The sequence below is a fragment of the Pinus tabuliformis genome, chromosome X (genome assembly GCF_031772625.1).
Source record: "Pinus tabuliformis cultivar Carrire ecotype Pingquan chromosome X, CPIR1, whole genome shotgun sequence".
Taxonomy (NCBI): Eukaryota; Viridiplantae; Streptophyta; class Pinopsida; order Pinales; family Pinaceae; genus Pinus; species Pinus tabuliformis.
This window is the reverse complement of record NC_142308.1, coordinates 654,050,045-654,066,774: the sequence shown is the minus strand read 5'-3', so window position 1 is coordinate 654,066,774 and position 16,730 is coordinate 654,050,045. Positions and strand designations below refer to the sequence as shown.

General features: G+C 39.3%; 1 protein-coding gene across 2 annotated transcripts in view; it reads right to left on the bottom strand.

The window, feature by feature from the left end:
- LOC149141679 (mitochondrial inner membrane protein OXA1-like) overlaps positions 1–16,730 on the bottom strand; it is a 245,232-nt gene that overhangs the window by 96,765 nt on the left and 131,737 nt on the right. For both annotated transcript variants that reach the window (XR_016264302.1, XM_089447788.1), the window contains exon 8: positions 5,931–5,985. Coding sequence is in view for 1 of the 2 variants with exons in the window: in XM_089447788.1 (XP_089303914.1) it covers positions 5,931–5,985 (55 nt within the window). In the remaining variant the exon portion in view is untranslated. The remainder of the gene's footprint in view (positions 1–5,930; positions 5,986–16,730) is intronic.

Sequence of the window (16,730 nt, the reverse complement as noted above, 5' to 3'; positions counted from 1 at the left end):
CAAAGATCACCTGGAACCCAAGTTTCCACAAGAATTCTAGGGCTTAGGGATCTCCTTTATAAGACACATACTCAAAACCTAACCCTTGAAATTCTCCCCAAGCCCTTCCTAGAGAGCCTTCCATCTTGTCTTCCAAGACAAGCAAGCCACAATCTTGAGCCTCTCTTGTGAATAGGCTTCTAGGATCACCCTTCATCCTATCTTTGATCTATTCATCTTGGTAATCCTCATCATACCAAATCTCCTCCCATCCATGAAAGTCTGTAAAAAGTAGGGAACTTTAGCTGACATGACAGTGGGCTATTGCTCCATTGTTTCCCTTGACCTAGTAATTGTCCCTTTAGGATTCCCTCCTAGGACCCCTGCTAGTTTGAACGGTAACAGGGATGCCATGGTGGAGGAGTATGCATCTATCATGAAGAATGATGTCTGGGAGGTAGTGCTACATCCTGATGGGAAGTCAGTTGTGACTTCCAGTTGTGAGTTGCATGGGAGGGAGTCTCATGTTTGTAGGCTGAAGAAACCCGTGTATGGATTGAAGCAAGCATTGAGGGCATGGTACGAGAGGATAGATGCCTACTTGCAGCAGATGGGTTTCCAGAAGAGTGATGTAGATCCGAACCTATACTTTATCTTAGTAGGGGATGATCCATTCATTCCGGTACTGTATGTGGATGACTTGTTTATTATAGGAGAGGACAGTATCATCCAGCACTACAAGAGAGATCTTGCTTCAGAGTTTGATATCACTGATATGGGGTTGATGCATTACTTTTTGGGGTTGCGGGTCTGGCAGGAGGATGGGCACATCTTTGTGGGACAGGGAAGGTATGCAGGTGGTATCTTGAGGATATTCTGTATGGATGGTTGTAGGCCTATGGCGACTCCTATGATGTTGAGTCTGAGTTGGTGGATCCCACTTTGTATCGTCAGCTGATCAGGTCATTGATGTATCTAGTCAACACTAGGCCAAATATTTGTTTTCCAGTCAACATATTGAGTCAGTTTATGATGGAGCCTAGGAGAGCACACTGGTTCGCTGCAAAAAATGTGCTTAGGTACTTACAGGGCATAGTGGATTATGGTTTGGACTATGTCAGATGTGATGGGGTCAAATTGATTGGTGGCACAGAATAAGATTGGGCTGCCAATGTCAGTGACCGGAAGAGCACTTCTGGATGTTGTTTCTCATTGGGCTCAGCGATTGTGTCATGGTTTACCAGGAAACAGAAGTCAGTGGCATTTAGCAACGCAGAGGCAGCGTATATAGCACTTAATCAAGCAGGGTGTGAGGCATTATGGCTTCGCAAGATGCTTCATGGATTATTTGGTCAAATGCTGAGACCAACTATGATTTACTTTAACAATCAAAGTTGTATTAAACTCTCCGAGAATCCAGTATTTAACGACCAGTCAAAGCATATAGAGATCAAATACCACTTCATCAGAGACTGGGTTCAAAGCGGAGTAGTGAAGCTTGAGTATATATCCACTGATGAGCATGTAGCAGACATTCTCACCAAGACTTTGCCAAGAGGCAAGCATGTTTTCTTCAGAGACAGGATGGGAATGGTGAGAAACACCTTCCTCGGTAAGAGGGAGTGTTGGAAATAGTACCAAGGAGAAGTGTTACTAGGCATTTATCCCTTTTAGCCTAGTAGACACATTAATTAGTTTTGTCTTGGTGACATTTATGAGTTAAATTAACTTCATGGGTGGAAAGAGTACTTAAAAGTGTTGTACCATGTACTTTTTCTAATATTAAAGTCACTTGTACTATTAAAGCGACTTTATGTGTAAAGTACGGTGTATTTTTCTAATATTAAAGCAAGGTAAAAAATCACTTTATGAGAAAAATAGATATTTTTGGCTCCCAAAAATATCGCGATATTTCCGAGATATCGGCGATATCTCGGCAAAATATAGCGAGACGATATAAAATATCGCCAGGCGTGTTTTGCCGCGGCTAGAAAAAGGAAAAATCGTTTTTTTCTTCATTTTTGTTTCTGAGTGTTAGAGAAGGAAGGGGAAGAGTTTTGTGGTGGTTGTCAAGGAGGGTTTGAGGATCAAACAACGATTATCACCACCAAGTTTTTTTTGTGGATCAAAGATTGAAGAATAGTGAGACAAACTTCATTTCTTCCATTAACAGGTATGTTCTTAAAAACCCCTATGTTAATGATTTTTTCATAGATTTAGGGTTATGCTTGCTTGCCTCTTTGCCTACCAACATTTTGTTTCTTTGTTTTTTTCCATTTGCTATGATTTTCATGCCCATGAGCCAATGCAAGGGTTTCTCCATATTTGGGCAGCAAGCTTCATTTTTTGTCAACTTTCTTATGCACCCTCTTATTGCCATTTTTCATTCACATTGCAAAATGAAAATAATGTAGTAATTTTTTTTAAATGAGGTGGTTATTACTTATTATTTTTTGTGTTGGGGGGTTTAATGCCAATTTTTTGTTTTTTTGTGCCCTAGGTTTGAATTAGTTCACTACAAATGTCAAATATGCCAAAAGCCTTGGACCCATTTTGAGAGTATGGGGAGGTTGTTGGTGGGGCAAATCAGGCATATATATCGTGCAAATTGTGTGGGACCAAGATATCAGGAGGGGTTCCACGATTGAAATACCATCTGGCTAGACTCTCTACACATGATGCAGATGTAATGCCTTGTATGGTTTCTAGTGCAAAGGTTATACAAAAAGCTCTTGAAGCAATTGTTGAACAAGACAGAAAGAAAGTTGCTAGGGAGAGGCCAATGGTCTTAGATAAATAGCTACTAGTTTTATTTGTTTTGCAACTTTTGCTACATATAAGTTTATAACTCATAATGATGAAATACTTTTAAAGTTTTATATATGTGATGTTATTTTGTGTGAGTCATTGATTGGACAATTATCAGGGATCAGTAGGATATGTGATGTTATTTTGTTTGAGTCCTTGATTGGACAATTATCAGGGATAAGCAGGATTTGGTATCGCCTTTGAAGTTTGATGTATCATTTCTATTTGACATCATATATATCAGTGCCTTCTTCATATTTATGTGCCAATGTGTTTAGTTCATGTTGTTATTGCTTTATATGTTTAGAAATCTGAAGAAAAAAAATGAACATATTATGTATTTTTTATGATTGCCGATATTTTCGCCGATATTGCCGATAAGATATTTTCTAGACCCTCGCCGATATTTTGCCAATACCAATATCTTCAAAACTGTTTTTAAGTAATGGGGCCAATGTGTGAGGGGGTCAATTGGGAGAGTTAATCTCAACCACACATCTTGAGATTTGGAGATTAAATCTCATCCATTGGATCCTAGGTTTAGGAATTCAATCTTTTCTAAGAGACAAAAGGACAAAACGGAAGCTCATTCTTCACTTCACACTTGAGAGAGCATGAAAAGATGAGAAGAAAAACCTCAATAAGAATTTGCAGTAAGAGAAGGAGAGCTCGAATTCCAAGGAGAAGAGAGGAGCTAGGACACGAATTTCGAAGGGAAGGAGGCAGCATAGAAATCGAGGAAGAGTAGATCGAATTTATAGGGGAGAGAGAGAGAGAGAGAGAGGCACGAAAATCGAGGAACACAGCAGCCAAATTGCAGCACAAATTTTGAGGCACCTGGGCATGAAATTCGAGGGAGGTTGTTGTGTTGTCCTGGCCTGAAATTTGAGGAAAAAATTTCAGGATTGCTGCTACAGGCAGCGTGATTTTCGAGGAGGGTTCCAGCTGTCACTTGGCATGAATTTCGAGGCACTGCAGTGACCCATCAGTGCAGAATTCAAGGCAAATTTGGTACAAAAATACAGGCAGAATTCGGGGTATAGAAATGGAGAAGTTGAGCTGTGATAAAGTGCAGAAATTTTCTGGACTAAATTTTTGTGAAAATCTGAAAAATATCAGTAGGCACAAATTTTCAGATTTGCATTTAATGTTTTAGCTGCTAAGGGAGATAAGTACTGTGATTATTTTATGTACTTAGACTAATTTTCTCAAGCAATAAAATCCTCCTTTGAAGACCAGTTTTCCCCAAGAGGTTGTGGGGTTTTTCCAGGGTCACCTTTACCAAAACTAGTGTCTCACATGTGTAAATGCTTGCAAAAATTATATGTTAATTTTCCGCTAATAGGAACGTGAAAAATAGTAGTACTCTTTGAATGTTTACAATTAATGCATACTGAAATTTATATCAGCATGACAAAACGTGGGTTGGCCCTAAACAACACATGCAAACTTGTAAAATGGGTTAAGGGTGCTGATCATAATTTTTCTACAATGTCAAGTTGTGAACTGCGCTCTCAATGTGAATTTGTGAGCACTGTGCTTGAATCCGGCAGAATTCCTCACACTGTACAACAAATTCAATTTCGGCGGCGAGCAAACTCGATTTTGGTGGTTAACAATGACAAAAAAACCCAAAAATAAACCATGTCGCAGGTTTTAAATGTCACTTTTCATGGGACACATGTCCTAAGAGCCAAAAACGTTAGGGCACATTTTCGACACGTCCAAAACACGTCTCGATTGGAGGACATGAAAAAAAAATGTTTTTGACACATTTTAGGGCATGTTTCATGTCCGACCCATGAAATACAAGACACGAGAACTTGAGGGACATGTCCTGTGACTTAGGTTTTATACAATTGTGGACACAACTTCAGCCACCTTCACATTACAGTTTGAAATCAATCCAATCCACATTTTTTAAATGGGGTTGCCTTCATATTGAGCTTTGGCTACAACTTGGATCATATCGAAGGGGCAATATACCGTATGAAGCCACTATTTGAACATAATGCAAGTCCTCTTTTGAAAATTTGAGCCAAATAAACCAAGAAGGAGGTTCGAACCACTGAGCCATTTTAGTGTTACGTGCCAGTATTTTAGAGCCAAGCTACCTCTACTGTATCAAGTTGATATTATATTGGTTAATTATTGAATGGGTTTGTACACACATATTTTATGCTGAGTCATTCTGTTTTTATTTTATTTGCTGGAGCCAGTTTTGACCAGGTCATGAAATATGCCTGTTCTCTTTAATCCTTAACATGTACATAAAGCAGCCTTCTATTAAGCCATTGGCTATTGCATTGGATGGACAATTGAGGTGGACATAGAACCATGAAGAAATGTGCTAGTATATGGAGCCGCCTACTATTTTCATTTACTGGCCCATGATTTTGTAACATGGGATGTGGAAGAGGGCCATATGGTCCATGGAGCTGCATCAAGATTCATTAAAAACTCAAGTTCTCATTTGGATCATCTCGTCATTGATTCATAGTGATTCATTCCTTAGCCTATAGGAATGATACTTTCACCTACAGGCACCGTATCTTGTGTCTCTTGTTCATGGATTTGTCTTCGCTTCTCATTATGATGTGCTCATGGTTCATGCTGATTTAGAATTTGCTGGTGGTTCCATTAGATCCTTTTCTCTCTTGTGATATCAACATAAATGATGAGAAGCACACCATTTAAGAAATTTTACTATTGGGTATCTCTAAAGAAATTTAGCGTCCCACTGAAAAAAGTGCAGAAAAATTTCACATCCTGAAATTAACCAAAGGAGCAAAAGTAAAACAGGTTTACTCACCAGAACCTCCCACAACAGTTTATTGACTATCAGATAATGCATCATGTTTAGGAGTTTCATAAAGTTAACCAATACACCATTTAACTTTCAACATTACCTGTAACTTCACTGGCTGACTATTATTTTGTATTCCTCTTATAATTAAAGACCATCTTCCATTTGAATGCCCGTAGGCTTTTTACCAAAAGGGTGGAAGTATTGCCAAATGTCATTACTTAAGAGGATTGAGGTATATATATAATTGATATATTATGCTCTTATGCATAAAATTAGAACTTTTCTTAGAAAAGGTTGAAGAAAGGGCACAAGATCATCTGAATATGACACTTACCTGCACCATGTACAAGCGAGAATAAGTTTGATGTAATCCAGTAACAGAATATTGCCTGCAACATGCCAATAACATTAGAATGTCAGAAATTATAGACGCGATTTCATTGGCATTTTATATGCCTCAAATAAGCATATATGGATGAGTGACCAAAAGCAATAGTTGGGAGTGTATGCATATCAATTCCGGCCGCATAGAAGGAACAAACAGAGTCTTATATGAAATTTTTTAGTACAAGTCGGACCTATTAAGGAGTTGAAAAGAGCAGATGTAAGAAAGCATTTCGATACAAGCAACTTGTCATTCCTTTCTGCATCTCTCTGCTTGTCTTTCAAATGACTGAAAAGTAAATGAGCACTGTCCATAAAGTGCACTACAATTTCAATGGTACGGTGAGACGATGACATTTCAATCTTCTGTCTGTTAACTAGTTCTTGTGCTATTCAGAATACCTTCCAGTGTAACTGTTAATTTACATGTTTCTATAACATTCAGTTTTCAATAAAGGATAGATTAAACTTGAAAATATACAGCAAAACCCTGACCACATAAGATATTTTAGGATCACAAAATAAACCTTATTATATTGAGGCAAGGCCCTAGAGCCCCATATGTTTTTCTGATTGAATCAATTACACTTGAGCTTCAAAGTTCAAACATAACTCTACACAACTATCTCAATTTGCCTATTAGAAAATGATCCCAATGATAAAGCAAAAAATTAGACAATCATTACAATATAGGAAACTTTCAAATGTCATTACCAGCAAAGCTTTTAGTTTTTGTGGTACTATTTCCCCATTTTCTCTCATTATAAGTGAGAGGATAAAACTGCAATTGATCTTCTATAAATCTATTTTCGATTGGATGGCATCAACAATACTAGCCATCTGTAAAGTTTAGATGTCAAAGTGGTTAGTGCCTACACTAACCCATGCAGCTAACAGATATGGAGTCAAATCTACATCCCTCTACCTTCCCTTTGTAAGATATATCTTGCAAAAGTTCAATTTATCATTGATATTATTTAACCTTCTATAGGCATTTCCATATATAACTCTGAATCATGATTTGATTTCATATGGCAATAATTCTCACACCCAGTAAATTATACAGATAACATGTAGAAATATGAAGAGAAAACATAAAACCAATGTCAAAGGGTTCGCCAAATTTGGAACCTCAAAAGTATCTTCAAGTTCAATTAAATTTGGTTCAAGTTCATTTTTGCGTCTGCCTTATTTTACCTTAGAGGGTCAGCCTGGAGATCAAATCTCTTAAAATTTTGAAGACTCGTTTAAATTCAAGTTTAATTCGTCAGACTCATTCGGTTTGGGACATCAGGGATGCAGATGAAAAGGTTTCTATAATTGGCTCATTTGTATCCAAACTATACCTCTGCAACTAATACGTACAAGCATCCAACAGTCAACGTATGTTGTATTAATCAATGAATGGATTGAATTGATTTACAATGAGCAATGAAGCTCAATAAATAATACACATGTATTTACAGAAATAGAAATAGCAAGTTTCTACTAAGAAATAGAAACAGCAGGTTTTTTCTAAGAAACTGCTAATAATATCACAGACGATCTTATCCGAACGAGCATTAAACACTAAAACAGCATTATTCTAATACCTTCCCTTAATGCTCAATCTATTTACAACACCTATAGACCCTCTGAATTTTACAAACTTATCAAGAGCAAGGAGCTTGATGAAGATGTCTGCTGGCTGCTCTGTTGTGGGAACATACAGCAACTGAACGGATCCGTCTTCAACACGTTGTCGAATGTAGTGACAATGGGTTTCCACATGTTTTGTTCGTTCATGGAAGACTTGATTCTTGGCAAGTTTGAGCATTCCCTGATTATCACAGAACAAGGGAGTAGGACCTGCCTGGGAAACATGCATATCCGCAAGCATACATCGAAGCCAAACTGCCTCACAAGATTCCTTAACTGCTCCCCGATACTCTGCTTTTGTTGAGGAGAGAGCCACTGCCCGCTGCTTCTTACTAGTCCAGGTGACAGCACCGGATCCCAGACTAAACACATACCCAGCTGTAGATTTACGATCGTCAACCGAACCGGCCTAGTCAGAATCTATGTAACCACTGAGAAAAGGATCGGAATTCCGAGTGTACAGAAGTCCATAATCAGGAGTGCCACGCACATAACACAGCACACGCTTCACTGCTATCCAATGATTAGCCTTAGGAGTTGACATGAAGTGTGAAATGTAGCTCACTGCAACATTGATGTCAGGTCTAGTGGCAGTAAGGTAGATGAGGCTGCCCACTAATTGCCTGAATAAAGCTTCATCCACAAGTGGTGAGGATGACTGAGTTGAAAGTTGAGCCCTAGTTCCATAGGAGTTGTGGCAGGTTTGCAATCCTGCATTCTGAACCTGTCCACAAGATTTCTGGCATACTTGGACTAAGAGAGAAAGATGTTGTTCTCAGTCTGCCAGACTTCAACCCCCAAACAGTAATGAAGAAGTCCCAAATCTGTCATATCAAAAGTGTTGCACAAATCCTATTTGATCCCATGGATCAAATGTGCTAAGTTGCCAGTAATGATAAGGTCATCCACATAGACAACCACAACCAAAATATCATCACCAGTATGCTTGATATACAGGTTTGCATCTGATGGACTCCGTTGAAAGCCATGATCTGTTAGGCACTAATCAATTTTCATGTACCAAGCCCGAGGAGCTTGTTTCAGACCATAGAGTGCTTTGACTAATCTAGACTTTCTGTTCTTGACCAGCAACCTTGAATCCTGGAGGCTGCGTCATGTAGACTTCTTCCTATAAGTCACCATTCAGAAAAACACTCTTTACATCCATCTGATGGACTTTCCAATTGAACTGAGCTGCTAAGGCAAGGACGAGTCGTATGGTACTCATCTTCGCTGTAGGAGCAAAGGTCTCCTCATAGTCGATGCCTTCCTTCTGTGAGAACCCTCGAGCAACAAGGCGAGCCTTATACTTGTCTAGGGTTCCGTCAGCTTTGTATTTCACTTTATACACCCAGTTGCAGCTAATGGGCTTTTTCCCTGTAGGAAGATCAGAAAGGGTCCAAGTGTGATTCTTCTGAAGACTCTGGAATTCAGCTTCCATAGCCTGTTCCCACTCAGGTGTACCCTTAGCCTTTGAATAGGTTTGAGGCTCAAAAACACTGTGTAGGTTAGCCATAAGAGCAAAATTTATTGTAGACTGTTGTTTGCTCTTATTTCTGGAAGTTCTACCTTCAAGGAGCTCATTATCCCGGAGATCACCAATAGTTTTAGCCCACCATTTAGGCCAGAGAGTAGAGGAACCAATATCAGGAGGAGGTGGACGAGGCTCAAGAATAATAGGAGCAGCAAGAGGAGGGTTATTTTCCAGAGGAAGCTTAGGTAGTGCATCATCAAACACTGATGTTGCATCATCCCTCCCATCAGGTGGACCTACCGGAAGAAGAACACTGTGAGGCTGATCCTAAGAACACTACTCAGAAGGAGGAGACTAAAAGAATCCTCTGTATTCATCAAATACTACATCCCGACTGAAGCTAAGACGACCAGTGGCTATATCTATCAGCCTATAGGCCTTGTGGTGATCATTGTACCCTGTCATCATGAGCTTCTGGCTTTTGGAATCCAACTTAGAGCGCTTAACAGCTAGAATCCAAACATATGCAATCGAGCCAAAAACTTTGAGGTGACTGATCTTAGGCTTATGGCCAGACCAAACCTCTTCAGGAGTCTTCCCCTTAACATCCTGAGTAGGTGATCGGTTAAGAAGATAGACAGCAGTAAACACTGCTTCAGCCCAGAATTTGTTCGAAACACTCCTGTGTTGTAACATGGAACGAGCCATTTCAATAACCATATGGTTGCGACGTTCAAAAACACTGTTCTGTTGAGGAGTATAGGGTGTAGTTAACTGGCGTTTGATGCCATGAGTATCACAGAAGTTGGAGAAAGCAGAAGAACAAAATTCACGCCGTTATCTATCCTAAGAGTTATGATATTACAGCCAGACTCTTTTTCAACTAAGGACTTAAACTTCTGAAAGATACTAAATACATCAGATTTATGTTTTAGAAAATACCAGTGTTCCACAGGGACGCGTCCCCCAGAGTCGGTGCGCACACCCCTCGCACCCCATGCACCTGGGACGGGGGGACGTCTGGGGAAACGTTTCCCCAGGTCCCCCTTTTGGGGAGACGCGGGGAGATGCAAGGGGGGATGTTTCCCCGGTGTGGGGGACGCAACTCCCCAAAAGGGGGATGCTTGGGAGTCCCCCCTCAAAATGGGCTATGCGTCCCCCCTTAAATTTTCTTGTAAACAATGATTTATGACTAGGACAACCTAGTATTTGACCATATTTCCCTACTAATGCTATGCAATTCATGGTAATGTTAAATTATTAAAGTAAAAGTGACCTTTTACTTAAATTTTTAACATTACCATGAAATGACTCAGGATGTTTGAGAGTGGTTCCGACCTCATTGGATTTCATATGGAGAAAGTAGAATTTTAGATCTCATTCAAAATCCAGTAGACTTAACAGTTTTCCAGGAATTCAGGATTCGATGGATTGCAATGTTTCCATTGCATTTTGTCATGTACAAGGGTATGGAATTAGTATTTAATCAAGAGCACCAAGCCCTTTGTGTATTTTAGAGTGACTTTTAGACTCATCACTCCACTGTTTTTGAATTTTAGCTATATCAATTTGCTATTCCAAACTTTAGATTTCAGTATCTATTATAGTCTATTTTTCTTAGTACTAATTAGATTCTAGAATGATGAATGATGAATTTAAATTTTAAATCAATTTAGAATCTAGAATGATGAATTTAATTTTTAAATCAATGTAGATTCTAGAATGGTGAATAACGAATAATGAATATGGATCAGAGTATTTCATTATTGAATCTCGTGGTCTATGGATGAATCATGTATGTATTAGTAAGGATGATGAGTATGGATCAACGTATTTCATTATTTAATTCAAATATGTATGTATTATTATATTTATGCTATATATATTATATATATATATATATATATATATATATATATATATATTAAAAAGGAAAAAAAAAAATATACCCCGACGTCCCCCCGTCCCCCCTAAATTTCCTTAAAATTTGAGGGTACTCTCGCACGTCCCCTTTGTGCGTCTCCCCGCACCCGCGTCTCCCAATCCCGGAGTCTTGGTGGAACATTGGAAAATACACCCACATCTTTCTACTGAAATGATCTACAATAAGCAAAAAATATTTGCAACTAGTAATAGAAGATGTATTCATAGGACCACAAATATCAGCATGAATTAACTGGAATACCTTAGATGCGCGCCAAGATTCTCCATCCTTGAATGAAGACCGATGTTGCTTGCTAGCTTGACAGGCGCTACACACTCCCAACTACTGAGTCTGAATATCAAGTAACCCTTACACAAGTCCTTCTCGAGATAGCTGAGAGAGATACTGAATGTTTAAATGCCCATATCTCTGATGCCACAGAGTGTTGATGGGAGAAACACGAGCTGCTAGAGCCACTTCTGGAGAATCACCAGTGTCAAGAAGCCTATATAGGCCATGATCTTCTAGGCCAACAGCAACTGTAAGACGAGTTTCCCTATCAATAATAGAGCACTTGTGTGCACTGAACACCACATCGAACTAAGGAGAGTTCCTCATAATCTCGCTGACAGACAGCAGATTAATTTCCATACCAGGAACATAATACACATTCAGGAAGATGAGTGTGCGCCCACCAGACTGGATCTAAACTGTACCTCTGCCAACCATTGTGTACTCCTCACCTCCACCGAATACCACGGAATCACTGAAAGATGAGAAGTCAATAAACCAGTCATGTCTGTGAGAGAAATGACGTGATGCACCAGAGTCAATGTACCAAGCAGAAGACGAGGCATTATCTGAGGACCTCTTAGCCATAAAGGCATAAAAAGAAGATTCCGTCTGCTCAGAATGTTCTGCAACATTCGCTGTCTGATGAGACCCTCCCCATTTCTTCTGTTCAGAAGCAATCCTCTGTCGGCAATCCTTCTTAATGTGACCAAACTTGTCACAGTAATTACACTGCACATTTTTCTTCCTAGCAGGATCAGAAGGCTGAGAAGAATTTTTCTGCTGAAAGGACTGAGAGGACTGATATCTGGTAGCAAAAGCATTTTCTGAGGAGGCAGATGAAGCACCACTACCAAACTGTTGTTTCCAACGATCCTGCTGCATGAGTTTGGTGCATAACTCTGGAAACTTCAGATCAACATTAGTGGAGGTAATGTTGAGTGTTTCTATGAAGTGCTCATAAGATTTTGGTAGACTTTTCAGAGTGATGACTACCAGACCTTCTTCATCCATGGTTCGACCAATGGCTTCGAGCTGATCTCGAATGTCTTTAATCTTGTTAAGATGTTCCTGTAAAGACATACGTTCGTCCATCATGATCGAGAACAACTGATTCTTTAGAAAGAAAGCTCTGCTCTTGTCGGATGTCTCATACAGTTCCTTCAAATGTTGCCAGATTTTGGCAGCTGTCTTGCCGGAAGGAATCTGCGGTAACTGATCATCAATCACAGAGAGTTTGAGAAGCATAACAGCCTCTCGATTTCAATCATCAAACTTATCTTGATCTATACTGGATGTACCAGGACGGAGCTCTTTGCCCAAAATGAGCTGGTCAAGATGCCTATATTCAAAAATGGTCAACATTCTCTGTTTCCAGATGTTATAATTGATGCCATTAAAGCGCTGACTGCCTTCCAACATTAGATTGGTTAGTGAGGCCATCTACACTTTTTCCCAAGGCACAACAACAACACGGATTTCAATGCAGATATCGGCTGATCTGGACAAAATCTGACAGATAAAGAAGAGAATTCGCTACTGCCCTAATTCCTTTAGCTTTAATCCTCGGACAACTAGCTTAATGCACGAATTGCTAGCAAAAAAAATGCAAAAACTTCACTGTTGCGTGAGACAGAGGACAATGGTTGTGCGACGTGAAATCCCTGGTGGCTGAGTTGAGCCGAGTGAAGAGGGATTGCAAACCCTTGACACGACGCAACGAGAAATCCAGCATGCAGGACCTGCGTGGAAGTAACTAGATTTAACGACGAGCATGAAGAGATTTGCAGCGTGTGGAGTTGCATTAAATGCTCGCTTCCGTCCAGCGGCTTAGAACACCTCGACTGTCTATATGTGTTATAGATCTAACCCGAAAATACTATGATAATAGAAATAACCCAAGAATAACAAGATAGAAATAGATAGAAATGCTTCTTTATTGATCAAACCCTTAAGGTAGGGCAACACCATACATTCACTCCTTAAGGAAGGAAAACACTCCACAAGTCATATGCCTGTTCATACAATAATCCTTGACTATACCTTGACATGGAGTCTTTAGCCTCTATATAGGCCTCATACATACAATACCATGGGTCATTACCATGGTTCCCTCATACCATCAACTAATACCATGGGCCCATTACATTATTATTAACTACTTGTGGTCCCTTACATGATATGGGTTAACCACCTTATTTATTACTATGGCCCATCCCATTATTACATTATTACCTTGGGTACCTCCCTTGGTACCCCATATTATCCCCCCTAGGTATATAACACTCCACCCCCTTAGCATGTTTCGTCCCCGAAACATGGGAAGAACACAAATAATAAGATCTACTCAAAAGAGTAGTCCACTGATACCATGCACGTGCATCTAGCCATCCAAGAGAAAGGTGAACCCTCGATCTCGCTGGTGCCTCGCTCGCTTGAGATGGAAGTTGACTGTGGCAGCTCTTCTGTGTTGATGTGTAGTAGGCGGATCTTTTCTCCTCACTATCCGTCATACGGGGGTTGTTGTCCTTGTGACTACTTGGTTTCCATCTTGATGGTTGTCTTGCGGGGTGATGTGGGTGATGATATGTTGAAGTTTTAACCCACGATGTCTTTTTCTTTAATTCACCCTGCTGTGGTGCCTGTTGTGGTGTCTTCTTTTCCAATATGACTTCAACCACTGAACCCTCCTCTGATGTATCAGCACCTGTAACATTTTCTGCTTCCGCCTCTGTTTGTGTTTGATTGTCTATCATCACTGGCTAATCATCTAATATGTCAGACCCTGGAACATCTTCTGCTTCAGCCTCCTTACACTCTACCAGTTTATTAATGGAAATATCCTGTAATGTAATTTTCTTCTTTTTATACCAAAGCTTCAGTAATTTCTTCTGTACATTAATATTTATAGTACCCACTGATTCCATCCACGGGTATCCCAAAACAACATCCATATTATCTGTCTCTGAAGCATAAAAATCACCATGTAACACATACTTATCCATAGAAATCTTCAAATTCTTATACACTTGAACATCCTCATTATCAATCTGTGCAGTTTCAATGTGTTTTGCTGGAACTTGCAATCTTTTTGCCAAATTAACATTGATAAAATTATGCTTACAACTAGGATTTACAGACACAACGATCTTCTCCTTTTGAATGAATCCATGAACCTGCTATAAGGAGATACCAGCAGAAAATAACCCTTTAGGTTCCTTGGTTTCCTTCTTTCCTGTAAAAATAAAATCTTTGCTAGGTTGTGTGTCTGTCTGTGTGAGCTTATCCACAAGATTAGCTTTACGGTCAAAGTGGTCCATAAGAGCTTTTGTGAATTTGTCCCAAGTCAAGGGCCTTCAATAGCAACGTTGATGCCCTTGCCACAATTGCAATCTTTCAATGTCCAAGTACATTATTCCCACACTCAGCTGAGTCTCATCATCCATGATGTAATTCAATCTAAAACATTTCTCCATTTGTGTTATCCATTTGGCTGGATGAAAGCCATCAAATGGATACAAGTCCCTCAAATTCAGATCTAGGCGCACCATCACAAACAATTGGCGAAAATTTGAAATGGTCACAATTCCGTCAATATTGCTCAGAATCCCTATTATAACCTGTTTCCAGAAATGAAACAATCATTCTGCATCTTCCCATGTGATAGAAATCTTGATCCAGACACTAGAATTTCAGATCTGTGCTGCAACTCTCCCGCTGTCACCAAAATTTCTGCAAAAAAGAGCTGATTTTAAATCAGCGATATCTCCCTCATCCGGACTCCGATTCGACTGATTTTTTTTTTAAATTTGGGTATTTTTTCACAAAGAATCCAGATCTACAATTAGATTTTGCAGATATTGCACCAAGACATCCAGATCTGCGCCACAAACTCGCTGCCCTAAAAAATTGTCTGCAACCCCACTGATTTTTAGATCAGCGATATCTCCTTCATCCGGACTCCGATTCAACCGATTTTTTTTTTGAAATCGGCTATTTTTTCACAAAGAATACAGATCTGCAATTAGATTTTGCAGATTTTTCACCAAAACATACAGATCTGATCTGCAAACTCGCCGCCCCCGAAATCCTGCAAAAAATTAAAAAAAATTCTCCACTTTTGTGCCCAAGAAAGTGCTCTGATACCACTTGTTGTAGATCTAACCCAGAAATATAAGATAATAGAAATAAACCCATAAACAATGCGACGTGAAATCCCTGGTGGGTGAGTTGAGCCGAGCGAAGAGGGATTGCAAACCCTTGACATGACGCAACGAGAAATCCAGCATGCAGGACCTGCGTGGAAGTAACTGGATTTAACGACGAGCATGAAGAGATTTGCAGCATGTGGAGTTGCATTAAATGCTCGCTTCCGTCCAGCGGCTTAGAACACCTCGACTATCTATATGCCTCAAGGTGAATGGATGGATTGGTGCGCAAACTCTTCTTCCAGTTGCTGCTACTGGGATGAGTGCCAGAAAAAACACGGCAGAAGACTCAGGTTTCGGCAATATCGAAACACCATACACGAAACTAATCAATAATCGGATCTATGATCAGGAAACCCTTTTTCTATAGGAGTAGAAGGAGGAGGTCTTGTTCGAAAGAATCTATTTGAAAAAAAAACTACAGATTTCTCACTTTCTCCAGAGCACGGCATGGCACGGCACGAGAGAGGATGAAAGAAGAAATACAGAACAATACCAATGATAATCGTAGCCTCCAACTATGCAAAAATGAGCAGAACGAAAAACGAAGAATCCCTTTCCCTCGCAGAAATCATCCACTTCAATTCTACGACTATGAAAAAAAGAATTCACGTCCTGGAATATTGAATTGACGGCTTGATCAAGAGCGTCAGATCAAAACAATAACCACTCGATTAAAAACTCAATGAATGTGCCCAAAAGAAATTAAAAAATAATAATAATAAATTTTAAAAAATAAATAAATAAATTTGACTCCTAGAGAGCAATTTCGAAATGAAACACAAAATTTTTCAAACAGTGAAAAATTATTTCGAAAAAATACCTAAGCTCTGATACCATAATCAATGAATGGATTGAATTGATTTACAATGAGCAATGAAGCTCAATAAATAATACAAATGTATTTATAGAAATAGAAATAGCAAGTTTCTACTAAGAAATCGAAACAACAAATTTCTTCTAAAAAATTGCGAATAAGATCACAGACGATCTTATCCGAAAGAGCATTAAACACTAAAATAGCATTATTCTAAGATGTATGAGGGCCATCGTACGTCAATAAGCTAATGATTGTATATAAAATGTGTGCCAACTATTCAAAGACCATTGATGGAGTTGCACATGCGCAAAGAGCAGTAAAGCTTTGACAGGTTAGGCAATAGGCTTTATTGCTTTTTAATTTGAATCTCATTAAGATAGTTTTATAATCTACTT